Source organism: Panthera onca, chromosome E2 (assembly GCF_046562875.1).
Source record: "Panthera onca isolate mPanOnc1 chromosome E2, mPanOnc1 haplotype 2, whole genome shotgun sequence".
Taxonomy (NCBI): Eukaryota; Metazoa; Chordata; class Mammalia; order Carnivora; family Felidae; genus Panthera; species Panthera onca.
The window spans coordinates 8,616,772-8,643,713 of record NC_138353.1 but is presented as its reverse complement, the minus strand read 5'-3'; the positions used below and the strand labels follow the sequence as shown (position 1 = coordinate 8,643,713).

The window sequence follows — 26,942 nt, the reverse complement described above, 5'->3', positions numbered from 1 at the left end:
TGTCCCAGGGCATGCCAAAAACTTGGGCTTTTTTGACCTGGGGCTGGGGCTACCCCCCACTACCCCAGAGCCATTTAAACTGGGATAAGGAGGTGCTCTGAAAGGTTCCCTCCGTTAGCGTCTTAGATGTCTTTGTGGTTTCCTTTCCTTTTCTTTTTTTCTTTTTCCTTTCTCTTCGCCTAACATCTTTCTCAGGGCTCTTATGGGGCCGTCTCTGTAACCCTTGTCTTGGTGGAGGTGGGGCTCTAAAACGAGGTTACTGTGGAAGCTGTGACTTTGGAAGGGGAGCTGTTGTTGAGGCTGGAGAGCTGGGAAGGGTGGGGAGGTGAAATGGGAGCACAAGCTGGAGGAGGAGGAGCTGAGCCACCCAGGTGCCCCTCCTCTTTTAAATGTTTATTTTTGAGAATGCACATGTGAGAGTGGGGGAGAGGCAGGGAGAGGGACAGATCTGAGGCCGGCTCTGTGCCTACAGCAGAGAGCCTGATGTAGGGCTTGAATTCGGGAACCGTGAGATCATGACCTGAGTTGAAGTTGGATGCTTCACAGAGCAAGCCTCCCAGCCACCCGCGCCATGAGTATTTTTACTTCACACACGGCTCTGACGAGGATTAACAGGAAAGGGGAGGTCCCATCAGCAGTTGAGATTCCAGCTGTTTCTGGACAGAGAAGATCACGTCAGGTGACGGTGAGGACACTTCAGTCTGGCGACCGCTTGAGAAGGAAGCCAGTTAGCCTTGCAGAACCTTGGAGCGGCTCCAGACCACAACCACAAGTGCAGCAAGGGCAGCGGACTCCAGAATCTGTACGCGGACAGTCACCCTCCATTTCAGCCCTCGATGCTTAGGGAGCTGGGTGGGCATTTCCCGCCCAGGCAAATACAGGAGCTACTTTGGTCTTTGAAAAGTTTCTCTGTCTAAAGGCAAACTTGGCTTGATAACCCAGAGGCAGCCTGTCTATTAAGTCTGTCTGACACACATGGATTATGCTATTTGTTTTTTTTTAAGTTTATTTTTGAGAGTGCAAGTGGGGGAGGAGCAGAGAGAGAGGATCTGAAGCAGGTTCTGCGTGGACAGCTCAGAGCCCAATGTGGAGCTCAAACTCCCCAACCATGGGATCAAGACCTGAGCCGAAGTCAGACGCTTGATCGACTGAGCCACCCAGGCGCCCCTCTGGAAAGAATAGCACTTGCATTGCTGAAAACCAAGCACATGGATTATGCTTCTAACTGCTTCAGTCCTAAGCATCCAAGGGTGACAGGCGTTTGAGAAAATCCTGCAACAGGAGACCACGAGCTTAAGTAGAAAAACTGGCCCTGGAAGGAAGACCTTAGGGAATAAAAGAGAGCTCAGTGCCTCTAATTAGCATATTCTCAAAGATCTCCCAGATGCTGCAACTACACTTCTGGAATTGGCTACAAAGAACAGTGTTCTGGACTAGCGTGGCACATGCCGGTTATGTTACATAAAGACCAGTCACGGTTTATAAAAGAACTTGTGAAAGGCACTGGGGACCTGGGCTCGAGGGAGTCTGATGCCTAAGAGAAGGAAAGCCAATTCCCTCCCTTTTTCTTTGAGGACATTTGCCAATTTGGTTTGGGGGAACAGACTCAAAGTGGCAGTCCACTGGGCTGAGTTCACAGAGGTCACACTATGCAGGTGGGGCTTGAGGGCAAAATTATGCTGAGCCAGATGGGGCACTGAGCCCCCAGATCTACACGCAATCCCCACTCAAGGCCTTTGCCAACTGCTAAACTGCTTGCTGTCAGTGCAAGAAACTCCCCGCCCCCACCCCCAAAAGGGCTCACGGGAAAGAACTAGCTGGAGGCTACAGAGTTGAGCAGAAGTGGCAGCGGCCTTGCGGGTCTGGGGGAGACAGGTTGGGGGGTCCCCCCCTGGAGGGAGCAATGGCCATGCTGGAGATCCCCAGAGCGGCCACCATATTGGAGTAAGCCACCAGTGAAACCGCAGGCATGAAGAAACCTGAAAGTGAACCTCATCAGGATTTAGGTGATCTGCCTGCCAGGAGAGAACTTAGCCCTTTGGAGGAAGGTCTCATTCAGAGCCTCTGTGATTTTTAGTACACAATACTCGGCATCTACTCAAACATCATTAGGCACTTTAGAAAGACAAGGACTTGGATTGCTGAAGACCAAGGAAAGAACAGCCAGCAGACCCAGGCATTCTGACCCGGGCATTCTAATGTTGTTCTATATGTTGACAAAACAAGGAAAGGGAGATGGGGGGAGAGGGGCAGAGAGGGAGAGAAGGAATCCAAAGCAGGGCCCGTGACGTCAGTGCAGAGCCTGACCTCACAAACCATGAGATCATGACCTGAGCTGAAATCAAGAGCCAGATGCTTCCACCTCCTGAGCCACCCAGGCGCCCCCAGGATGGAGAGCTTTAACTGAGAGCTGCAGTCTTTAAAAGAAAAAAGTCAAATGGAAACTTTAGAGCTGAAGACATTAACAAGTTAAGAGTTGAGATGCATTCTGTAATCAGATACTTCGTGACCTGAAACGTTCTGTTACAAACATTACAAGTACTAGGGGAGAAAAAGAATTAGACAAACGTTCTTGAAAGTAAAAGAAATCTCACGGTCTTTTAAGGAAGTTAACAGGATATACATCACCAAAACAAGGGATTTAAAAGAGAGGAAACTATGGGGCGCCTGGGTGGCTAGGTCAGTTAAGTGTCCAACTTTGGCTCAGGTCATGATCTCACGGTTCGTGGGTTTGAGCCCCGCATCGGGCTCTGTGCTGACCTCTTGCTCAGAGCCTGGAGCCTGCTTCAGATTCTGTGTCTCCTTCTCTCTCTGCCCCTCCTCCACTTGCACTCTGTCTCACTCTGTCTTTCAAAAATAAATAAATGTAAAAATAAAATAAGAGGAAACTAGATCTGATTCAGAGCCATGGAGGAAAGTCGCAGTTTGGCAGTTTCTAGAGAGCACTTCCAACCCTTTTGGGGTCAGAGGATTCAAGTTTCCAAGGAGTTTCCAGGTTAAAATGAAGGTTCAGTAGCTGAACCAATGGCACTAATCATTTCACAATATACATAAATCAAACCATCATGCTGTTTGTCCGCCTTAAACTCCTACAGTGCTGCATTGTCAATTATTTTTCAGTGAACCTGACTAAAAAAGAATCCGTAAAATTCCTTGTGATGGAAAGTTTGAAAAATTGAGAAGGTGATGGAAGAAAAGCACATAGAAATCCCAGGAAAACAAAAACAAAACCAGAAGCTGTCCAGGAAAGGAAATGGAAGCACAGAACACTACTTGGGCTCGGCAGGAAATAGTAAGTACTCAGACATACCATGAGCACTTGACGGATGGCCTGAAAATCTGGTAGTAGAAAACTACCATGGGAAGAGAGCAGAAAGGTTGTAAGAGCAGAAAATCAATATGTAATCTATTACTAACATCTAACATTGCTACATTGAGACATAGCATGTTACTTAGATACAGAAGCAACTAGAAGATTGAACAGCCATAAGCTGCCTCTTGCAGTGGGGAGAGTTAGGGCGGGGGTAGGGGCAGGTTCTTTTCAGTATCAGCCTTCCTGTATTCTTGGATTTTGCTTTCAACTGGAAACATGTTTTGTACTCTGAGGGAGACAGGGAGAGACAAACTTGATCTAGCTCTCTCCCTTTGCCAAAGCCCTTTTCTGGCTTCCGCATCCCCATCCAGCTAATGGTGCGGGCAGGCAACAATCAGTCTTCTCCACAGTCTTGTCTACATTTCCTATGTTCCTTTGGCCTCTTTAGAATATCCGATACCACTGCCCGCTTCCCCTTTTATTTATTTATTTTTTTTTTTTTTAATTTTTTTTTCAACGTTTTTTTATTTATTTTTGGGACAGAGAGAGACAGAGCATGAACGGGGGAGGGGCAGAGAGAGAAGGAGACACAGAATCGGAAAGAGGCTCCAGGCTCCGAGCTGTCAGCCCAGAGCCTGACGCGGGGCTCGAACTCACGGACCGCGAGATCGTGACCTGGCTGAAGTCGGACGCTTAACCGACTGCGCCACCCAGGCGCCCCCCGCTTCCCCTTTTAAAAGCACCCTTTTGGGGTGCCTGGGTGGCTCAGTCGGTTAAGCGTCTGGCTAAAGCTCAGGTCATGATCTCACCATTTGTGGGTTCAAGTGCATCGGGCTCTGTGCTGACAGCTCAGAGCCTGGAGCCTGCTTCAGATTCTGTGTCTCCCTCTCAATCAATCTCTCTCTCTCTCTCTCTCTCTCAAAAATAAATAAATGTTAAAAAAATAAAAGCACTTTCTTAACAGTTTCTCCCACCTGGTTTCCCTACTACTTTCCTGGCCTTTTTTTTTTTTTTTTTTTTTTTAAATAAAATTTTAATGTTTGTTTGAGAGAGAGAGAGAGAGACAGAATCCGAAGCAGGCTCCAGGCTCTGAGCTGTCAGCACAGAACCTGATGCGGGGCTTGAACCCACGGACCATGAGATCATGACCTGAGTCCAAGTCCCACACTTAACCAACTGAGCCACCCAGGCACCCCCCCCCCCCCCCACTTTTTAAATCTTCTTTCTAACTTTGAAATGTTAGCAGTCCTAGGTCCTCTTCGTCCTATATTACCCTGCACCCAGCGTTCTTGTCCACTCCTATGGTCTTATCCACCACCTTTGCCCACATGCTCAGTACTGCTTTCAGACTTGGGTGCTGCACGGGCTCCTCAGATTCACAATATATCCGATAATCCTTCTCCAGCATAGACCATCTTAACAAGAGGCCCCACCAGCACCTTAGTATCATACACAGCAGATTACCAGGACACGTCCCGACGTTTCAAAATCTGTCCACCTGTCCTCCCTGCCTCTGTCCTGGTCCAAGGCATCATGGGACTGCTGGGAGAGCCTCCTGCTTCCACTATGGCTACCATCCAATCCAGTCGGCACACGGTGGCTGCACGGGTCTTAAAATACACATTGGAATGTCACAGTTGACTCTTAGGAGTTACCATGAAGTCCAACATCCTCATCGTGTGTATGCCAACACACAAGGCCATGCATAACCTGTGTGCCGCCTACCTTTTCACCGTCATGAACCGCTCTTAATGTTTACCCCGTGGGCTCCTTTCTGCCTGGAAACTGATCCATGCCCCACCTCCTGATGAACTTCCCTCCAAGGACTCTAGGTCAGTGTCCCTCCTAGATCATCACCTCCTTACTTCCAATTTGTCACAGTCGCAGCTGGTTGCCTACTTCCCTTCCCCCGTAGACTAAGTTCCTTGAGGGCTGTGGGTTTGTCCTGCTCACCGGAGTGTCCGGATGTTTAACATAACGTTTGTCCAACCAACGTGGAAAAAAAGAGAAAGGGGATAGACAGATGTGGCGGGCAGGGCAGACCGAAACGGAAGGAGTGTAAACAGAAGCTGCGAGAGGAGGGGTCGCAAACCGGACAGGCCTTCGGCAGCCGCGGGTAGGGCAGCCAGACAGGCGTGGCGGCAGGTGGGGCGGCCGCGACGCCGGGAGCTGAGCGCACGTCGGGCCGCGCCCCCGCAGGGGGCGCCCGCCGCCCGGGGCGTGGCCTCGCGCGGCCCCGCCCTCCTCGCCGGAGACCGGGCAGGCGGGCAGCTGGCGGCGGCGGCGCCGACATGGCTGCTCTGGTGGAGCCGCTGGGGCTGGAGCGGGGTAAGCGCGCCAGGGGGCCCTGCCCACCGGCCGCGGCCCGCGTCCGGGACCCCGGTCCCCGCCCCTCCCGGCCAGGCCCCGGCGGGTGGGCGGGCAAATCGAGCGGGGGTGGGCGGGGCGCCGCGAGTCGGCCGTTCGTGGGTGTGGGAGGGTCCGTGGGCTAGCGGGCCCGGGAGGGGCGCCCGCCGCACAGCCCTGCCTGCGTGCGTATGGGGATTCGGGGGCGCAGGGCGCCTGGCTGGCCGCAGTCCCCCTTGCCACCGGCAACTCTGCGGGTGTCCGACTGAGACTCGGCTGTCTCTCCCGGGATCTGTCTGCGTTCGCCCTTACTGGTTTCTGGCCGCATCTCTCCGAGCTTCTCCGTGTCTCTGACTCTGTGTCTATGCGCCCCGCCCCCGCCCCGCAGACGTGTCCCGGGCGGTGGAGCTCCTCGAGAGGCTCCAGCGCAGCGGGGAGCTGCCCCCGCAGAAGCTGCAGGCCCTCCAGCGAGTCTTGCAGAGCCGCTTCTGTTCTGCCATCCGGGAGGTGAGAGCAGCGCGGCGCCGGGACACAGGCGGGCGGCCGCCCGTCCTGATCGTCGCCCCGAGCTCAGGGACTACGCCTCCCAGCAGCGCCGGGGGGCGGCCCGCCTTGGGGTGCCAGCGCTTCGGCTCCGGGTTTCTTCGGGAGTTGTAGTTTCCTCGGGCTCCAGGTCGCGGGGGCGGGGCGGATCCTTGGGTGGGAGGGTCTGCGGGCCTGGACTCCGGCGTTGAAGGGAGGAGGGGGCTGGTGGCTCGCTGATGCTGCTGCGTCCTCATCAGGTGTACGAGCAGCTCTATGACACGCTGGACATCACCGGCAGTGCTGAAATCCGGGCCCACGCCACGGCCAAGGTTGGTGTCCCCCACCCCATCACCCACGCTATCCGCTGAACTGCATGGTCTGGTTTAGTATCTTCCTAAAGTCAACTGTGCCCGTTTCCTCCTTCGTGATTTTTGCCGAATCTATGTACCAGCGCTATTGTTATTTACTGATCTTTTAAATAATCTCACGTTTTACTTAATTGTCATATAAAGGCATCTGTGGCAACCGCCAGTGGAAACGAGTACCGCATACCTGACAAGAGGATACCCTTTAACACCTATACAACGAAAGAGCATTAAACACTGAAATCTTAGTAAACTATAGTTGTATGCTATTTCTTGCCGCCCCCTGGAGGCTCTCAGTTCCTTCCAGGCCTTGTTTTTCTCTGTTAAAAATCGAGATTGGCAAGTGGTGAGTATTTAAGAGGCACTCATACCAAAATGGAGACATTCTCTTTGATGTCTGAAGCACTGAGAGGGAACTAAAAGGGACTCATAACAGTGTGAGCCTGTGTTGAACGGCGGCAGGTGCCCCGTGAGTGGGGAAAGTGATCTGGCCTAAATTGCTCTCCCTGGCCCAGATCCTCCCCCCTCGTCCGTACACCCACCAGGGAGGGGCCCTCACCTCCCCACACTTTTTCTCTCCTAGGCCACGGTGGCTGCCTTCACAGCCAGTGAGGGCCATGCACATCCCAGGGTAGTGGAGCTGCCCAAGACAGATGAGGGCCTGGGCTTCAACATCATGGGGGGCAAGGAGCAGAACTCCCCCATCTATATCTCCCGTGTCATCCCTGGAGGCGTGGCTGACCGCCACGGAGGCCTCAAGCGCGGCGACCAGCTGCTGTCCGTGAATGGCGTGGTGAGTGGGGACTGAGGCTGGGCTCCCGGTCTGTTCGAGGTTAGCACAGTCCCTGCTTTTGACATTCATTCAACATGCACCGCTTGAGTACTGCCTCTTTGTCCAGCCCTGTGCTGGGCACCGCTAGAGACACTGAGAGAAGTTTGCCTCAGCTCCCATATTCAAGGACTCCTTTTTGGTGAGAGAGATAAGACTCTGACTGAAATAATCTTGATCCAGGGAGATAATAATGAGGAAGCACAAAGCATTATGAGAGCCCAAATGGGACACCAGACCAGCGTAGGTGAGGGAAGTTTTTGCAGAGGAAGGAACATTTGAGTTGGGTTTTGAAGGATGCAGAGGAGTTCTCCAGGCAAATAGGGTAGAGAAGAGTATTACTAGCTGAGGATGTTGTAGGTCGGGGCTGTGACTCTACACTCCTCTGAGCTGAACAGAAAGGGCTTGGGGCCAGCCATGCAGGGCCCAAGTGTCAACCTGGGAAGCTGGGACTTCATCTCAAGGGTTCTGGGGAGCCTTGGGAAGGCTGTGAACAGCGGAGGGATAGGCTCAGCTTGGAGGGGTCGAAGGACCCCTTTGGAACTCTGTAGGGGATGGACTGAACGTAGAGACTGGAGGCCAGAAGTTCTAGGGAGGAGGCTAGGTGAAAGTCCCTGGGGAGAAGATGAGGCCTGAACCGGGGCCAGGGTGGCAGGGACAAAGTAGGGAGTCAGAGCAGGAGGGATGGGGCCGGGGAACAGCAGGCTTTGGGGCGGGAGGGGATAAAGGTGGACTTGGAGGTCCGGCTTGGTGACTGAGGGCTTTGAGGGCTTGTCCCTGACATGAGGAACTTGGCAGGTCTGGGGGGAGGAGGACGCTGAGCCCAGAGTGAACGTGCCTCTCCCAGAAGGACACAAGGCCCTGGCAGCCCGGGCTGGTACCAGGCTCACCCACAGTAGGGTCGGGGCTGGGTGTGGGTGGGAGGCCCCAGGCCCAGGTGTCTGTACACCGCCCTGCAGAGTGTTGAGGGTGAGCAGCACGAGAAGGCAGTGGAGCTGCTGAAGGCAGCCCAGGGCTCGGTGAAGCTGGTGGTGCGTTACACGCCTCGCGTGCTGGAGGAGATGGAGGCCCGCTTCGAGAAGATGCGCTCTGCTCGCCGGCGCCAGCAGCACCAGAGCTACTCGTGAGCCCTTTGCCACCACACCCCTGCGGCCTCCACCGCCTCCTTTATCCCCAGAGTCCCAGACCAGACCAGTGACTTCTGGGACCTTGATGGCCACCACCCCCAGCCCCGGCTCCTCTCTCTGGGGTTCTGACCCTTGACCCCTGACCCAGGCTCTCACAAGCTATTCTGGCTAAATCCTTTGGGGGGGTCTCCTAGGCTCACTTTCATCCCAAGGTCTGCAGCCGACTCTCCAGAATCCCTCAGTCCACTGCCCTGGGCCCAGGCCCGGCTCTCTCCCATGCCTCCCCAGGTCCCCTTCCCTGAGCTTGACTCCCCTGTCTTCCCCCTCTTTGCAGGTCCTTGGAGTCTCGAGGCTGAAACCACCACAGATCTGGACCCTCACCCTCACCCCCTCCCCTGTACAGTATTTATTGTCACCGGCTCCTTATTTAAAGATCTTTGACCCTCATTGAGTGTCTGTGTATCTGTCCTGCATCCTGGGGCTAGAGTGTCTTGAGATGTTGGGGTGGGTGGAGAGAAGCTGAAGTCCAGAGACTGCTTTTCAGAGCCTGAGAGCAGAGGCAGAACTTTCCCCCAAGGTCTGAAGGCGGTGGTTGGCCGGCTTCCTAGGCATAAGTCCAAGGCGGAGGCTGGGACCTGGTCTGGGTCCGAGTGCGGGGTCAGAGCCGAAGACAACGTCCCCTGCCCTTAAGAGAGACTGAGGGCGAAGGCCAAGCCCCTTCTGTAGTTGGTCTGACGGAGGAGTCCCGAGAAGCTGCAGAGCCGGTGGGCAGCCTCTGTGTGGGCGGGGTGGAACGAACCATTAGCTTGGTTCGCCAGGGGAGGCCTGCAGGCCGTACTATCGTCAGCGTGGGGGGTGAGGGTGCCGCGTGCAGTTCCCAAGGTGGGCGCAGGGGGTGCAGAGTAAGGTGCACTCGCCGACCAGCCATTCACCCCACCTTCCAACCTGAGCGCGTGTCTCCGGGAGCCGCCCCCGCCTTAAAATCCAACCTTTAGTCCCACCTCACCGCCGGTCCAGCCCTGCTGTCCCGTGCGGCGCTAGGGCTAGCGCGCGCCACCTCCGGGATCCGGGGTCGCGACTCGCATTCCACGCCGCGCGCCACTAGCTCCAGGTGACATCATCCCCCTGCCGGGCTCCGCCTCCCGCCCCAGCCGCCGCACGCCGCGAGCTTATTGGCCGGCGCTCCTTGAGCCCCGCCTTCCGCTCTCCGCCCGCGCGACCCCTCCCAGTCCGTGCGGAGGCGGGGTTTAGCCACCGGCCGGCTCCGACGACGCCTTCCATTGGCCATTCAGGGCCGTCTGTCAGTCTCCTGTTAAAGGGGCCACGACCGCACGGGAGCTGTGGGGGGGAGGGAGGAGGAATTTTTTTGGGGGGGAGGTGGGATTTTGGGGGCGCTGGTGGGCACCCCTGGATCTGGCGGCTTCGGCCTCGCGGGGGGGAGGCTGAACGGTGATAGGGGCAGGGGGCTATTTTAGGGGGTAGAGGTCTGTGAGACTGTGAGGGGGAGGGGGGTCCCCAGCGCCCAAGCCGGAGCCAGAGACGCGGAGCCCGCGCGAGCGGCGGAGACAGGGCTCCGGAGCCACAGATCCGGGCCCCGGCCGCCGCCAGGGGCCCCGCCCGGTCCCCCCACCCCACCCCACGTCCCTCCTGCAGCCCAGCTCCGCCCGCAGCCGCCGCGGACCAGGTAGGTGAGAGCCCGGCCCAGCCCGCTTGGCAGCGCCCACCCCGGGAACCCCTCGCCGAGCCTCCCTCGCCTTGCCGAGATCCTGGACTCCCTTCTTTATAGCCGGGGGCCCTGGAGCCCAGATTCCACAGCCCAACCCCAGACACTCAGGCGTGCCCCTCCCGGTTCTCAGAGTCCCCAACCGAACCCTAGAATTCCAGGCGTACTGCCGCCTTGCGCCTCGTCCAGGGCCCAGGAGCCTGGATTTCTCAGCTCAGCCCCGGGAGCCTCCTCTGGACCTACATTCTCCTCCTCGGCCCAGTCCCGGGAGCTCCAGACACCTGCTGTGGCTGTGTCAGATCTCCCAGCTAGGGCCAGCTGCCCCCCGTCGCGTCTGCATAGTCCCCTATTCGTGCACCGGGTCTGCCCATCTCCAGCCCTCCGGCTTGAACAGCCAGCCCGGTCCCTCAGTCCAGGCCGGCTCGGCGGCCGCCCTGGACACAGGCCCGCTCTGGAGCTGTCCATGGTCAGCTCACTCGGCAGCCTCACCTCCCCCACCTCCTGCTGTTGCTGCCGCCAGGGAGGGGGCGCCTGCGGCGCGGGGATCCCCCCAGCCGCGCCTTTGACCCGGAGATACCCGGGCCCTCTCTGACCCGGGCGCCTGGGCCTCAGGGCTCCTCTGGCCAGCCTCTCGGCCGCGTCCTCAGTACCCCAGGTTTCTGGGACCCCAGCTGCTTCTCGAGGAGTCAGGGCTTCTGAATGTTCCTGCCTAGTCCACCTCAGGGACCTTGGCACCCAGGGATTCAGCTCCCACCTGACTCTGGGAACCCTGTCAGTGTTCACTCCATCTGCCTAAAGGCCCTAGCTGGTAGCCCCCAGCCCCTCAGGACCTGGGAATCGAGTTTCCCAGCTCTTGCCCCCTTTAGAAACCCAGTTCAGCAGCCCCTGTGCCCCTCAGGCAATTATACCCAGGCTCCTGGCACCCCAGCGGCTGCCTGATTAGGGATTCAGGCACCATGACTCTCTCCCTTTCAGGGGCTTGGAATGCAATTCTTAATGCAATTCTCTGCCTTCTGCCCACCTTCCCCCCTTGGAGACCTAGATGCTTTGTCCCAGGTCCTGTATCCCCTTCAGGGACCCAGGGGTTCAGACCCCAGCTTCTGTACTGCTCACCAAAGCCACCTGCCACAGCCCTCCTTCCCAACAAGGACTTGGGCTCCGAGCTTCCATCCCCTGTCCTTTATCTCCAGGAGTCCAGGCCCCCACCAAGTATCTAGACCCTTAGCTCTAACTCTTAGGAACCCAGGTTCCCACAGCCTCACAAACCCCATCTACGTGACCTCTCCCTTGGCCTTAACAAACCCCTGCCTCGTCCCCATATCATCTCAGGTGCTGGGGGCTCTCTACTCTCTTCCCTGAGACCCAGCTTCCTGAGATGTTTCCAACACCCCATCGAGATGTTCCTATGTTATGATGTCTCATCCTCTGAGTACACCTTCTCAGGCTGATGAGCCAAACATACACCCCTTCCTCTAGATGTGTTCTGTGACCTAGGTTCATCAGATGATCTAGAACCTACCCGCTATCTTCCATATTTCCGGTTAAACTGTGCTCTTGCAATGCTCTAGATTCATTCTAAATCTGCGAACACTCTCAGTCAATATCTCTGTTCCGTTTTCACCCAAGGCATATTCTAAATTCTAGACTAGGCAGTCAATTCTAGGCGTGTGTTTCCCTAAGGAATTCAAATATCTTGGTAGTGCCCCCAAGCTAAATGCTGATCCCACCTTCTCCTCACACGTGTTCCAGATTTTTAGAAACCAGAACTTGCTTATTCTCTGCGAAAATTTTATTTTAGGTGTGTTCTAGGCTCAGCCACATCCTTGGCATTGTTCTAGATTCCTTTCTCTCCCCGGGGACATTCTACATTCTAGAACATTTGTGTTCCAGTTATGGGCTCTAGCCTTTTTCCAAACCGTGCTATGAATTTTAAAATGCCCTTTCCTGTTTTAGGTTCCAATCCAATTCTGCGGTCTTAAATCTAAAGGATCCCCACTGAAATGTTGTACGTCTTCCCCCCTTTTCAGGTACTGGGTTCTAGGCCCATCCATTCCCACCTTTTCTGTCCATCTTTTCCCTAATGTGACCTTTGTGTAGAACTTATCTCCTGGCGGATCGTGGGCTTCCTCCTCCATCTGCTACGTTAGCATTCTTAGCAGGCTCTAGGCTCATCTCCTCTTTTTGGAGTCTTCAGCTAGAAATGTCCTCATTTCCAGAACATCTCTCCCCCCTTCCTTTGCCAGCTCAGTCCTTATGCCAGTAAATTCCCAATTCCCAGCCTGCTTCTGCATCTTCCCCCAGGCACTTCTAAGTTCCAGGCAGACTCCTTGCTACTTTCTAGGGTTTTTTCCCCACCTCCGGGGCCTGTTCTCAATTCTGAAGCATATCTTCTCCCGTCTGTCTATCATGTAGACACATGATAAAGCTAAGAGTGTGGCTCCCGATTTGTTCTTTGTTGTACCTGCACCCCTGGTGGGTGTCACTTTCTAGATTATTTCTCCTGACTGGGTTCGTTATGCATTGCATTAGGTATGTTCTTAGATATCATTCTGCACCCCTTTGTGTTCAGGGTTCTTGGGTGACCCAGATACTCTTTAACATATTGGACGGCTTTTGGCTGGTTCAAGATTCTAGGTCTGGGTTCTAGAATGTGCCCCTCCCTCTCCTTAGCCCTATGTGAGGATTTTACTGTACATTTTCTGCCCTCTGTGCTGTATTCTAGGCTTTCTAGATTCTACATCCAGCCTTGCTAAATCTCATTTCCTTCTCAGTGCATTTGAAGTTCTGGAGGGGCTTCTCTAAAACATCTTGTTTGCATCTCCTGAGTAGGTTCTGGGTTTTAGACACGATGTTGGTCTTGACCTGTCTCCTTATAAACATTGTCATGAGTTTGGCCTCTGAGTGCTGGCATGCCGGTGTCTAGATTCCCAGGTGCACCTCTTCAAAGACCAAGGCGACTGTCTGCCTCCTCTCCCAGGTTCCAGGGCCCTCCAGCCCCTCCTCTTCTCACTGGAGTCCAAGACCCCAGTTCCAGGTTTTGGACATAGTCTGCACATTGGGTGGGGCTGGGAACTATCCACTCTCAGAACCGGTTATGCTGCTGCCTGAAGGGACAGAAGGAAAGGAGGGAACAGAGCGAAAGTCCCTTCTGCTTTCCACCGGGCCAGCTGGACCCGTCTGACCTGATGTGTGTGGAGGGAGCGGCTCAGGAGACCTCCCTTTATCTCCGCCCACAGCTCATGCACCCAGATTCCTGGGACCTGGGGGCCTGGACTCCTAGGTTCTGGGGGAAGAGGGGTCTGAAGGCTGGGATTTCTGGGTCTGAGGTTGGAGATTGAAAGCTCAGATTCTTGTGTCCCTGTCTGACCCCCAAGGATTGGGGAAGAAGCGGCTGGAGGCTCAGACTCCTGGGTCTAGGGGAAAGAAGGGAATTGGGGACCTAGCCTCCTGTGACCTGAGGTAGGAGGGAGCTGGATCTTGGACTCCTAGGCTGTGGGAGATGGCTAGCAAATGGAGTGGTTTTTAGATTCTTCTGGAGCTGGGATCCAGATATCTGGAAAATTGAGGGCAGGATTTGGGCTGTATAGGTCACATCACTGTGACCTTATACGGTGCCACTGACCTAATTCTGTGACCCCAGTTCCTTGGCTTCCTGAATGCATGGTTCTCGTTTGAGCTTCCGGTTTCTCACTCATGCAGTGGGTTAATGCCGGCCCCCAGCAGGGTCAGAACAGGGAGAGACTGATTTTCCCATATTGACTCAGGCAATGGGTCACCTGGCTTTGGTTTCTCTGCCTAGACTGGTCCTAGATTTGCTGCCAGTGCCTGATGGCGTCTGGCCTCGGTTTCCCCAGATGCTCTCACCTAGGTAGCTGGGCCTGATTTCGTGAGAGCAATGGGTTTCAGTTTATCCGGTGCCATGATCAGAATGGATGCACCTCAGTTTCTTCAGTACAAAGCCTGGGTTGCCCCGCCTCAGTTTCCACCATGTAGTATCCGAATGGCCGTGCCTCAGTTTCTCGACGGGGCCGGTCTCTGTTCCCTGCCCCCTCCCCACTCCCGCAGGCCAGCACCGCCGCCATGATGTGCGAGGTGATGCCCACCATCAGCGAGGATGGCCGGCGGGGCTCGGCGCTGGGCCCGGACGAGGCGGGCGGCGAACTGGAGCGCCTTATGGTCACGATGCTCACGGAGCGCGAGCGCCTGCTGGAGACGCTGCGCGAGGCGCAGGACGGGCTGGCTACGGCACAGTTGCGGCTGCGCGAGCTGGGCCACGAGAAGGACTCGCTGCAGCGCCAGCTCAGCATCGCTCTGCCCCAGGTCTGGGCGGTACCGGGGCGGGGCTTGCGGGAGGCGGGACCTCGACCGCTGAAGGCGCGGAGGGGGCGGTCCGGAAGGGGCGGGACTTGGCGCTTAGAAAGGAGGGGGGGGGGGAAAGACCTTGCCGGTGATGGGCGGGGCCTGAGCCGCGGAAAGGGGCGGGGATTTAGCAGGGAGGGGCGGGGCCTTCAAACTTCCAGTCCTATGTAATGAGGGACGTGGGGAAAGGATTGATCTAATTGTCCGGTTCCTGCCCACATCTGGACAGGAGTTTGCGGCTCTGACGAAAGAGCTGAACTTATGTCGGGAGCAGCTGCTGGAGCGGGAGGAAGAGATTGCAGAGCTGAAGGCGGAGCGGAACAACACGCGGGTGAGGGGGAGGGGTGTGGGGGCGGGGCCTAAGCGGGGCGGGCGGGGCCACGGGGGTTTGCAGCCTGACCCATCTTTTCTTTACCCATCTTGCCTCCCTACTACCACTGCCTGGCTGTCTCCTCTGGTCCCCTCCTTGCTTCATATTTTCTCCCCTATCTCCGTAATGGTTCTCTCTTCCTGCACTACTGCTTCCTTGACCATGCCCCGACCTTTCATATCCTTCTCTCTTTTCCCGACCTCTCTCCTTTACCCCTATGCTTGGCTCCACCCCTTCCTCCGTGTGTCCGTCCCACCTGTCTGAACCACCCTTGTCCTGACTCTGCCTCTCTTCCCTTGCCTCTTTTCCTTGGCCCGGTGACCTAACCCTGTAGCTTCTCCTTGAACACCTGGAATGCCTGGTGTCCAGGCACGAGAGGTCACTGCGCATGACCGTGGTAAAGCGCCAGGCCCAGTCCCCGGGTGGGGTCTCTTCCGAGGTGGAGGTGCTCAAGGCTCTAAAATCCCTCTTCGAGCATCACAAGGCCCTGGATGAGAAGGTAGGAAAATCGGATGCAGAACGAAAGGCTGTGGTTGGCTGGGGCTTCCCTGGATAGGACAGATTCTGGCTGTGATTGATTGGGGATGTCCTAAATGGGAAGAATGTTGCCTGAGATTGATTGGGACATGCCACTTCAGATTGGGACTTGACTGATAACAGAAAAATTAATTGGGGGGGGGGGGGGCTGCCAGTGGGTGGGGCTGCCTTGGTAACTGGCTGGAGCTGCACACCCACCATAGACAGAGTAATGCTCGTGTTGCCCCATCAGGACGTCCCAGGGGTTTTCTGCCTGTCCTAGACTGGGTCTGATCTCCACTTCACTCTGTCCTGTTCCCATCCCCAGGTCCGGGAGCGGCTGCGGATGGCGCTGGAGCGGGTGGCGGTGCTGGAGGAGGAGTTGGAGCTAAGCAATCAGGAGGTGGGGGCGTGGCCAAGAAGGAGGAGGGACTAAGGGGCTACCAATGGGGCGAAGTTGATTGGGTGGGTTCGGGGCTAAGGGCAAGAACTGACGGCGGAGGAAATAGTTGGACGGGGAAAGTTAAGACTGTAGAGGACAGGGCCACAAGGAGGCTAGGGGGATGAGTAAGGGCGGACTCCATGCTGGGCGGCCAAGGAGAGATACAAGGATAGACTGGGGGTTGGGATGGCCTCAGCAGGACCAGAGCCAGTGAGAAGTAGAATTGGGGGCTCTAGGACTCCCTTTATCCTGATCTCCCTTTCCCGTTCCCAGACCCTGAGCCTTCGAGAGCAGCTGTCTAGGCGCCGGTCGGGGCTGGAGGAGCCCGGCAAGGAGGGGGATGGGCAGGTGAGAGATGCAAGTACCTCGCTCCCCTTGCTTTTCAAGGATCCCCATCCCCGTGACCTCCACTCAGCCCCCTGACTTTGTGATGGTCCGTTTAATGTTTGATGCGATCCTCAATGTCTCTATGACATCTGAAGTCCTAAGAGCCTTACTGGCCTTTGACCTCTGATTCAAGTCATCTAGCTAACTTCTGTGACCTCCAGGACCCTTACTGGTCGTTGATTCCCCTCCCCTCCGTCAACTTTCTCCTTATATCCTCTCTCTATCTCTGTGTCCCCCACTCTGGGTTCTGTCCCTTTTTCTCTCACTGTCCCTACTCCAGCCCCTTGCCAACGGCCTTGGTCCTGGCGGGGATTCGAACCGGCGCACAGCGGAGCTGGAGGAGGCCCTGGAGAGGCAGCGTGCGGAGGTGTGCCAGCTGCGGGAGCGCCTGGCGGTGTTGTGCCGCCAGATGAGCCAGCTGGAGGAGGAGCTGGGCACCGCCCACCGCGAGCTGGGTAAGGCCGAGGAAGCTAACGCCAAGCTCCAGCGCGACCTCAAGGAGGTGAGGCCGGAGCCCCTGCTGGGCTGCCCTCTGTCCCTCCCTCCCCCTAACCCTCCCCGTCCCCCTTCGCCCGAAGTCACAGAGCTCAGGAATGGTGCAGCCTGGATTCAGTCCACAAGCTGTGTGGACTCTCCTCCTCTCTGAGCCTCAGTTTCCTCACCTGTACGATGGGATTTATGACCCTTGCCAGAGGGTTGGAACATGACACATACATGGTAGGCGCCCAATGACTGTCGTAGTTAGGTTATTGCTGGAAAATTCTCTGGGCTTCTAAGTTGAATTCCTTTGTCTGCATTTCACCCCATCCTGGCTGAGGCCCCTTGAGCCTAAGTCCTATGCCCCTGGGACTGCTGGGAAGTGTAGGGTATGGATTCTGGAAGTCATCTGATGAGAAACGAGAGTGAGCCTTTTTCTTCATCATTGGGACTTGCGCCTCAGATTTTGAACCTCGGTGGCACTGGGACCTGTCGGAAAGTGTGGTCCCGCCTCACGGGCTCCCAGACGGAAGTCCATCTCCCATGAGACCCTGGGGCACCGTCTTAGGTTTTCTAAGCATGTGTGACCCTGGGGCTCTTGGGAGATGCTGCCTCCTACATGGAAGGGACTTTTGTTTTTTATGAGACCCTAGGGCACTTGCTCTGTGGTTCTAAGCCTAGGCTGTGCTAGAAGTTGCTGAAAACCTAAGGCCTGGATTTTTTTTTAAAGTAGTTTGTTATTTTTTAAGTAGGCTCTGCCCCCAGTGTGGGGCTTGAACTCATGACCACCAGATCGAGGGTTGCATGCTCTACTGACCGAACCAGCCAGGCGCCCTAAGGCCTGGATTTTTGAGGGAAGTGGGCCAAGAAGAGTGAAGACTTCCCTTCCATGGACCTTAGGTCATCCATAGGGGGAGGGTCTCAGACAGTACTGCCCTAGAAGCTCATGGAAAGCGTGGTACCACCATTTCAACCCTCCGGTGGTCGGTCGGGGTCTTAACGTTGGCTATTCCTGGGAGTTCTTGGCAGGTGTGGTTCCATCATTCTGACGCCCCGATGCGGGAGACTTCATTTCCCAGGATGCCCTGGGGTGTCTGATCCGGGGTTCTAAGCCTACACTCTTTCCCCCCCCCCCCCCCGGGGCTTTCTGGGAGCTGTGGTCCACGTGAACTTTTGCCCCCTCCGCAGGCGCTTGCGCAGCGGGAGGATATGGAGGAGCGGATCACGACGCTGGAGAAGCGCTACCTGAGTGCCCAGCGTGAGGCCACGTCGCTGCACGACGCCAACGACAAGCTGGAGAACGAGCTGGCCAGCAAGGAGTCGCTGTACCGGCAGGTGAGGGCGTGGCCAGGGAGGTGCTGTGGGGGCGAGGCCGTGGCCCCTGTGACCTAGCTTCTCCCGCTCTCCCCGTCCCCCATCCCTGTCCTCCCCCAGAGTGAAGAGAAGAGCCGTCAGCTAGCCGAGTGGCTGGACGACGCCAAGCAGAAGCTTCAGCAGACGCTGCAAAAGGCAGAGACCTTGCCTGAGATAGAGGCCCAGCTGGCCCAGCGCGTGGCTGCGCTCAACAAAGTGAGGAGAGGCCAGGGGCGGGAGTGTGGGGTGTGGCGTCTGGGGATGAGACGGGGGGTCTTCCGTCTAGTAGGGTAGGAGACTTGCAGCTGGGATTCTGGGGGAAGGGGCGGCGTCCGGGGTCCAGGAAAGTGAGGGAGCTTCGAATGCAGGCAGGGCCTGGAGGTTTGGTGGGGGGTGTTTTCTAGTCTGTCCTGAAAGGATGGCTCCGAACGCAAAAGAGACAGAACAGATCCTGAGGAAAAGACGGGGCCTGAATCCTAGCGCGGAGTCTGTAGCCCTTCGAAGGAGGAGCCTGGAGCGCGGGGGGCGGGGCCTGGCATCCAGCCTTGGGGGAGGCGGGACCTTGAGCCCAACTGAGTCCTAGCGGAGCAAAGTCAGATGCCTTGGGGTTCCGTCCACTAGGCCGAGGAACGTCATGGGAATTTCGAGGAGCGGCTTCGGCAGCTGGAGGCCCAGCTGGAGGAAAAGAACCAGGAGCTGCAACGGGTGAGCAGGCGGAAGACGGGAGAGGGTGGGGCTTTGAAGCGGGGGGGGGGGGGGGGGGGGCGGGGAGGGCAGGGGGAGGAGCTGAGGTGAGGGGGCAGAGTCGGGGGCGGGAGCTGAGAGCAGGGGCGGTGCTCTGGGCCGGGGGGGGGGGGGGGGGGGGGCTTGATCACCCCCTTCCGCCGACGTTTGGGCAGGCCCGGCAGCGGGAGAAGATGAACGATGACCACAACAAGCGGCTGTCAGAGACAGTGGACAAATTGCTGAGCGAGTCCAATGAACGGTTACAGCTGCACCTCAAGGAGCGCATGGGGGCGCTGGAGGAGAAGGTGTGCCCCGACCCGACCCAGGACTCCAGTAACCTGGAATCCTGGACCGCCTCTTGCCCGAATCCCGGGGCCCCAGACCTTTCCCCGTAATGTTACTTGAGATCCCACACCTGGGCATTGCGAGTTCGAATCCAACAGACTTCTCTGGTCTGGCTGACACCATTCTTTCACCTGGTCTAAACACCCCGAGGGCTGAATTCGGGGGCACCCAGAGCCTGAGTTCTTGGCTTTTCTCCAAGCCTCTGATCCTTGGGACCCTCAAACTTTGAATCTTCATGATGCAGGATGCCAAATTGTGGGGCTCCCAGGGATTCCCCTCCCCAGATGCATCTTTGGCCCCACAACCCCCATGCCCTCCAGCTCACTAGTCATGCCCACCTCATTCCCCTGGGGTTGCCTTCGGCCAGTCCCTGGACGCTTACAGCCCCCAGGACATGCCTGTTTCAGGCTCCGCCCCTCACTGCGCCCGTGTCCTCCACAGAATTCACTGAGTGAGGAGATCGCCAACATGAAGAAGCTTCAGGACGAACTGCTGCTCAACAAGGTAAGGAGGGGCCTGGAAGACCCCGGGGGTGGGGGGGTGGGGGGGATGCCTGGGACCAGGGACACGGAGCGGGCATTGCTGGGAGAGGAAGGCTGTTTCTCGGGGGTGGGGCAGATTCTGACGCGGTGCTTCCGACTTTCTTCCACCAGGAGCAGCTCTTGGCAGAGATGGAGCGGATGCAGATGGAGATCGACCAGCTGCGGGGCAGGCCACCGTCCTCCTACTCCAGGTGACCACAGTCCTTCTGCCCACAGGAGCCCCCTTGGCCAAGCGCAACCTTTCTGATGGCCGGGTCTTCCCCACCCCCCCGCTCCCTGTCCTCCCGAAGCTTCCGCTGACTCCTGTTATTTTTGACGCCTGACTTCGTGACTTCTGACCTTTCCTGACCTCTGACTTCGGATCCCTCTCCCCGTCCCCTGACCCCAGGCCGTTTCCCATGACTCCTGACCTCTCTTCCCTTTTCCTGACCCCTTGGTCTCTGACTGCCCTCTCCGTGCCCACAGGTCTCTCCCCGGTAGTGCCCTGGAACTTCGTTACTCCCAGGCACCCACATTACCTTCCGGTGCCCACCTGGACCCCTATGGGGCCGGCAGTGGCCGGGCAGGCAAGAGGGGCCGCTGGTCAGGGGTCAAGGATGAGTCCTCCAAGGTCAGCAGCCACTTCTGGGGCCTGGACTGAGCAGGGGGTGGCGTCCAATGGCTCTGGAAGGGGGCTGGGCTGAGAAACAGGGTCTCCTGGACCCATGCTGTCTTTTTTTTCTCCCACAACTCCATCATCCCCACTTGCCCGAACATCTATTCACGTGGATATCCTGCTACCTGGTGAGAACTTTACAGGAATGATGAGGTGGGGAGAGGGGTGGGGTCTGGGGATGGGCAGGGTATAGAATCCTACAGTGGGGGTGTAGGTGAAGAAAGGAAGAGGGCTGGGTCGAGGGAAATGGTGGAATCAGGAGACAGGATAGAGTCATGGTTGGTCGAGGCAAGGGACTTGTCAAGAGACAAAGTCGGGTGGGATCACATGGTGTGGCCAGTCATTTTCAGGGGACACGGGCAGGGTCATGGAGGGTGGACAAGATCAGTACAGGTGAGGGAAGACCCAGCACCTACTTTGGCCACCACCCACCTGGCATCCTTCTGTCCCCACACAGAGACAGGAGTGGGAGCGGTCTGCCCCTGCGGGGTCCATGCCACCCCCGTTCCCTGGGGAGCTGGATGGCTCAGACGAAGAGGAGGCTGAGGGGATGTTTGGAGCTGAGCTACTCTCCCCCAGCGGACAGGCCGACGTGCAGACGCTGGCCATCATGCTTCAAGAGCAGCTGGAAGCCATTAACAAGGAGATCAAGTGAGCACTGGCCCAGTTTTTCTCTGCCCTGCCTGAGCTGACCCCATAGCCCCTCTGGCTCTGGAGACTGATCTGAAGGTCTGAGCGTATCTCCTGTCCTACTATCTTCAAGGAACTCCCCCAGCCCAACGCTCCCTCCAGTAACGAGGATACCCCAGGAAACACCCAGAAGTCTCCTATGTTATGTGCTTCTTATCTATCTATCTATCTATCTATCTATCTATCTATCGTTTTATCTATCCATCTATCTATGTATCCATCTATCATCTTTCTATCTATTCCCCATCCAGTATTCACAATTGCCCAATACACCAAAGACTGCATCCTGAAATGCCAAAGTTCTTAAGCCACTACACCAAGAGTCCTCTGATACACCATGGAGGTCATGGCTTCACACAACTAATGCCCAGAGTCCCCCAGTATCCCAAGAATCTCAACACAACACAAGGTCTCCAATCCAAAACACCAAGAATCCTAATACTTCAAGAACCTCAACTCAAGATACCAAGAATTTTTACCTAATATAACAAGAATCCTCAATTTATTATAAATCCTCCACTGCCATAAAGTCTACCCTGACTTCCCAGAAATTGCCCTATTTGGCAATTTTCTAACAACAACTCTTCGTGGGTCTCAGCAGATATACCAACATGACCACCACTTTCCATCCAAAGTCATTCATTCTGAGTTGAAGCATCGATTCACATACCAAATGACTCCATGAACTTCTACATCCTAGGTGGACCTCAGAGTCTTTGATCTTATTCTGATCTTATTATGATCTTGCTCTTTTTCTCTCCTCCTTGGAATTTGACCTCCCGCTCTGTAATCTTTACGATTTTATGGAACCATGAGCTTATCATCCTGGTAGCCTTGATGCAGACCCTAATCATCCTGTTGTCCCCCATTCCTCCATGATCTCTGGAACTATGATGATCCCTTGACTCCCATTGAACCCATGAGGCCATGATGAATACCCCAAGACCCTCTAACCTCATTGTGCTTTCCCCAGAAATTCTTTGTGCGCCATCAAGCCTTCCTGGCCCTTTGGGATCCCCAGACTCTGTCCCCCATTGCCTGCCTCTGTCCTCTCATGCACTCTCCCCCCATTCCCTCCTCAGGCTCATCCAAGAGGAGAAGGAGACAACAGAACAAAGGGCTGAGGAGCTGGAGAGCCGGGTGTCTGGCTCTGGCCTGGACTCACTGGGCCGCTACCGCAGTAGCTGCTCACTGCCCCCCTCCCTCACTACCTCTACCCTTGCCAGCCCCTCCCCTCCCAGCTCTGGCCACTCAACACCCCGTCTGGCACCTCCTAGCCCTGCCCGCGAGGGCACCGACAAAGCTGTGAGTGTTCTGAAATCCTTCATTTGGTGGGGTGGCCAGGGGAAGTCAGATACGGGGCTCCCCAACAAACAGCAACAATAGCCCCTCACACCAGTGATTTTCAAAAGTAACCTTAGCTCTTCCTAAAAGTTCCAACTTAAAGGGCATAAAGCCTGAGCTACTGAGTTTATGAACCTTAACTTGAACTTTAGTCAAATCTGGCCTGCTTTTACCTGTTTTATGCATTAAGTTTCTACAAGGTTTTTTTTGTGACTAAACATATATTTGAGAACTACCATTAGATCATCAGAATTGACCTTTGGGGAGGAATAAGGTATATTAGTCTTATTTTATTGCCTTAAACCCAGTTTCCCAGCTTCCAAAATGAGTAACTTATTAGCTTTCCTTGAGTCTGAGCAGATCCCACTTCTGACACCAGAAGCTAGGCTACGTGAACAATGGTCAAGCTCCAGTGGGACTCATTGCTGTTATATTTCTGCAACTCACCCCTACTTGATCTAGGCTACCTTCAGAAATGGTACCCAGAACCAAGGCCATTCCAGACACTCCCTAGTAGACATCCCAACTAATGAAGAGCCCCCAACATGACCCCTCCAATTCATTTCAGGATCTCTGCTTTTCTGTCCCCAGAATCATGTCCCCAAGGAGGAAGCTGGTGCTCCACGAGGGGAGGGACCAGCCATACCAGGAGACACCCCACCTCCCACTCCCCGCTCTGCCCGTCTTGAGAGAATGACGCAGGCCTTGGCACTGCAAGCAGGATCCCTGGAAGATGGGGGGCCTTCACGGGGAAGGTCAGCAGGGACAAAGGATGGGATGGGGAGGGGCTTGCTTGGGAGGATGTATCAGGGGGATGGACAAGGACTTGGGAGAAGAGGAGACATCCTAGATGGAGTCGACCCTTACTCTGTCCTGCTCACCCAGTGAAGGCACCCCAGATTCCCTGCACAAAGCCCCCAAGAAGAAGAGCATCAAGTCATCCATAGGCCGTCTCTTTGGCAAGAAGGAGAAGGGACGAATGGGACCACCAGGCCGGGACAGCTCTTCTCTGGGTGAGTACTCTGATGCCAACCCTGTTTTCCTTTCTCTCTCCCTTTCTCCCTTTTGCCCTTCCTTCCTTCCTTCCTTCCTTCCTTCCTTCCTTCCTTCCTTCTTTCCTTCCTTCCTCCCTCCCTCCCCTCTTTCCTACCTTCCTTTGTTCCTCCCTTCCATCTTCTTTTTCACAAATTCACTTGACATTCATGTGAGTCTAGGATGTGAAAGGGGTCGGACTCAGCAGAGGTAGCAAGAAGGAGGAAGGACAAGGAGAAGGCACTCTGAGTCCTGCCTGTGTGACTTGGTGGGGAGAAGGCTAAACAAATTTATTTCATTTACCTCTTTTTAAAAATGGTTATTTATTTCTTTTGAGAGAAAGTGTGCGGGAGCAGGGAGAGGGGCAGAGAGAGGGAGGGAGAGAATCCCAAGCAGGCCCCACACCATCAGTGCAGAGTCTGATGTGGGGCTCGAACTCATGAACCGTCAAGATCATGACCCACGCTGAAATCAAGAGTTGGGCACTCAGTTGACTGGGTCACCCATGCGCCCCAGCCTATTCTTTAGTAGAGAAGGAGAGAGGACCGCTTAAAGGCAAGGCACATGTTGTGCTGAAGCCTGTTCGTACTGGCTTGTGAAAGCCAACTCGCCGGCATTTTTAGTGAGCTGTTTGACATTACCTTGGTAGCTTGAAATTTGTGGGATTCTTTCCGCCATGGAAACCGACAACCACTACAAATCAGGGAATACCCACTCCCTCCCTGGAGAGCTAGTTGTTAAACATTTACCACCTTACCAAGGCCAGCCCTGGGAAGACATCCCCCTTTTGGGGATGTCCCCAATTCACCGCCTGGGAGGTGCAATTGGTTCCTGCTTGGCTCTGTCATTCCCTCTCTGTGGCCTCATTTACGACTCCCTCGGGACCTCTGCTTCCCTGGCATCCTTCTCAGCATCCCCCAACATCAAAGAATCTCCTTCCCACTTGAGACTCTCCAAACTCTGGCCCCTCCCTGCCTCCAGCAGGAACACCCTCAGACGAGACACTGGCCACGGATCCTCTGGGGCTAGCCAAGCTGACAGGCCCAGGAGACAAGGACCGAAGGAACAAGAGGAAGTAAGTGCATGCGTGGGGGGGGGGGGGAGGGGAGGGCTGGTGGTTATATGTGAGAAGAAAATGCTGGAAGGGGATTTGCTTGCCTGAGAACTTGGGAACCCCCAAGTTTTTATCATTTTTTTCCCTCTTCTTTCTTGATTGGACTGGGGGAGACCACTTACAGAGATTCACTTTTTTTTTTTCTTAAAACCTCCTTCCAAATTTTCTACTTTCATAAAAAGTGCTTTGGATGCTCACTTTGGCAATGCATATACTAACACTGGAACGATGCAGAGAAGATAGCTTGGCCCCTGTGCAAGGATGACAAGCAAATTCATGAAGCGTTCCATTAAATAACAAAAAAGGGCTGGGGGGAGGATGATTTGTGGTAAAGGGTCCCATCCTGGAGGGCTGGGGGTCTCTACTCCTGAGAGCTCCTGCCCTAAGCCTCTGTCCCCCAGGCACGAACTTCTGGAAGAGGCCTGCCGCCAGGGCCTGCCCTTCGCTGCTTGGGATGGGCCCACCGTGGTCTCCTGGCTGGAGGTACTGGGGCCCAGAAATGCCCTGATCTTGATCCCCAACTCCTGTGACTGTGACAGCCCTGCCATTGAGTGCTGCCCAACGCCACCCCGCATCCTCCTTGTAGCCCTAAGGGGGGAACGGGACGGAGGCCAGAGGGGGATGAGGCCCTGGGATAGGTCGGCCTCACTGTTGATCTAAACAGCTTCCTCCTTCTTCTCCCCCCATCCCCTGCCCCTTTGGCCATGCCCACCTCGGCCCTACGCTCCTGTGGTCTCTCTCTTTCTCTCTCTGTGTCTCCCCATGTCTCTGACTGCATGGGATTCTCTGTGTCTTCTCTTTTGTCTCCCTCTCCATCTGTGTTTTTGTCATTCCCCACATTTCTTCCCATGTCTCCCTCCCAATGTCATTGGCTTCTTTCTCTCCCCATCTCTCTCTCATCTCTGTATGTCTCTCCTCATCTCTGTCTCTCCCCGTCCCTCTTTCCCCTGTGACTCTGGGGGTTACCCTCTGACTCTCCCCGTTTTTCCCCCCTGCTGTGTCTCCCCCTGACGCCCTCTTGTCTGTTTGCCTTGCCCCGTCCCTGTTGCTTCTCACCGCTAACTTTCCCACCTCTCTGTCTCCCCCTCTCTCCTTTTCTTTCTGTTTCTCTCCTGTCTCTCCCGTTTCTCCTCCCATATTGTCTCCGTCTCCATGCGCTGTCTCTTCATTCCCTCCCCGCCCCACCCCTCCTCCGGCCCAGCTGTGGGTAGGCATGCCTGCATGGTATGTGGCCGCCTGCCGGGCCAACGTCAAGAGCGGTGCCATCATGGCCAACCTGTCGGACACGGAGATCCAGCGGGAGATTGGCATCAGCAACCCCCTGCACCGGCTCAAGCTGCGCCTCGCCATCCAGGAAATGGTCTCCCTCACCTCGCCCTCAGCGCCCGCCTCCTCCCGCACGGTGAGTGTCCGGAGGCCAATCCCAGCCCTTGCCGCCTCAGGGCCCCGCCTCTTGTCCTCAGACTAGCCAATACTGGGCTCGCTAACTCCAGCCTGGTCTCTCAGACTCTCTCCCCTTGATCTCTCACCTGGATTATCCCTGGGGTCGAGGGGTGGGGTGGGGGAGGTGTTCCTCCTCAGGTCTCCCTGCCTTCCCTGTACCCCCACACCTCAGTCTGTCTTATACAGAGGGGACCCCATCCTGGAGAAAAAGCCGAATTCATGTGGTTCCTTATAAACCCCTTGATGAGCACCCCCCCCCCCCCCAGCTTAGCACATGCTGCTCCTTTTCCTCGAGCACCACCCCCCGCGCCCCCCACCCCGTCCTGTTTCTCCTTCTTATCCTTGAGGCCTCACCTCAAATGTCACCACTTCCAAGAGGCCTCCCTAACTCAGCAACCGAACTGGTCACCCCGCCCCATCACCCCAACACATTAACACCTAATTTTCCTCCCTAGTGTTTATTGTCTTCTAATATTTATCCTTTGATCCGTGAAGAAACGAATTCAGCAACTGTTAACTCCTTGCCCTGCTTGCTGTGTGTGTGTGTGTGTGTGTGTGTGTGTGTGCGCGCGCGCGTGCGCACGCGCACGCGCGTTTATCTGAAGCCCTTGAATGTAATTTGCGGACGTCACTACTGGTTAGCTTGAAAAATGACTTCTGCAGGGCACCTGCTAACAATAAGAACATTCGCCTACGTAGCCACCGTGCCCTCATATCCAGGGACGTTACCATTATCATCAAAGTCATCTATTCAGTCTATTTTCAAATTTCCCCTCGTGCATCCCAGACCCTACCAACTGTGCACTCACGAGGAGCTACATAAATGTTTTTGAATCAGTGTATGAATTCCTAACCCGTGGGGTTGCTGGGTGCAGGTGGCCAATAAATGTGACTACGCATCCCCATACCCCCCCCTCCC

The 26,942-nt window shown here is 55.8% G+C and overlaps 2 protein-coding genes and 1 non-coding gene across 7 annotated transcripts in view; all 3 read left to right on the top strand.

Moving 5' to 3' along the window:
* Positions 1-5,533: 5,533 nt before the first annotated feature.
* Positions 5,534-8,952, top strand: LIN7B (lin-7 cell polarity scaffold B). Its single transcript, XM_060651700.2, has 6 exons — positions 5,534-5,641; positions 6,048-6,166; positions 6,442-6,513; positions 7,133-7,342; positions 8,338-8,501; positions 8,840-8,952. Exons 1-6 carry the CDS (start codon positions 5,605-5,607, stop codon positions 8,859-8,861), a joined length of 624 nt encoding a protein of 207 aa, XP_060507683.1. The 5' UTR covers positions 5,534-5,604; the 3' UTR covers positions 8,862-8,952.
* Positions 8,953-9,906: 954 nt separating this feature from the next.
* Positions 9,907-26,942, top strand: part of PPFIA3 (PPFI scaffold protein A3) — a 29,280-nt gene continuing 12,244 nt past the window's right edge. For 2 of the 5 annotated variants that reach the window (XM_078439543.2, XM_078439545.2), the window contains exons 1-21: positions 9,907-10,189; positions 14,294-14,548; positions 14,817-14,918; positions 15,292-15,456; positions 15,802-15,876; positions 16,189-16,263; positions 16,583-16,804; positions 17,968-18,114; positions 18,214-18,348; positions 18,754-18,837; positions 19,032-19,163; positions 19,645-19,707; positions 19,857-19,936; positions 20,211-20,355; positions 20,864-21,051; positions 22,173-22,395; positions 23,026-23,189; positions 23,320-23,447; positions 24,448-24,541; positions 24,982-25,063; positions 25,782-25,982. In XM_078439543.2, coding sequence (XP_078295669.1) covers positions 14,309-14,548; positions 14,817-14,918; positions 15,292-15,456; positions 15,802-15,876; positions 16,189-16,263; positions 16,583-16,804; positions 17,968-18,114; positions 18,214-18,348; positions 18,754-18,837; positions 19,032-19,163; positions 19,645-19,707; positions 19,857-19,936; positions 20,211-20,355; positions 20,864-21,051; positions 22,173-22,395; positions 23,026-23,189; positions 23,320-23,447; positions 24,448-24,541; positions 24,982-25,063; positions 25,782-25,982 — 2,745 coding nt within the window. In that variant the 5' untranslated portion in view covers positions 9,907-10,189; positions 14,294-14,308. The remainder of the gene's footprint in view (positions 10,190-14,293; positions 14,549-14,816; positions 14,919-15,291; positions 15,457-15,801; positions 15,877-16,188; positions 16,264-16,582; positions 16,805-17,967; positions 18,115-18,213; positions 18,349-18,753; positions 18,838-19,031; positions 19,164-19,644; positions 19,708-19,856; positions 19,937-20,210; positions 20,356-20,863; positions 21,052-22,172; positions 22,396-23,025; positions 23,190-23,319; positions 23,448-24,447; positions 24,542-24,981; positions 25,064-25,781; positions 25,983-26,942) is intronic. The other 3 variants (XM_078439546.2, XM_078439544.2, XM_078439542.2) reach the window with 2 other exon arrangements.
* LOC132691409 (U6 spliceosomal RNA) lies at positions 24,775-24,876 on the top strand. Its single transcript, XR_009615760.1, has one exon. It is a non-coding gene; the product is annotated as a U6 spliceosomal RNA (small nuclear RNA).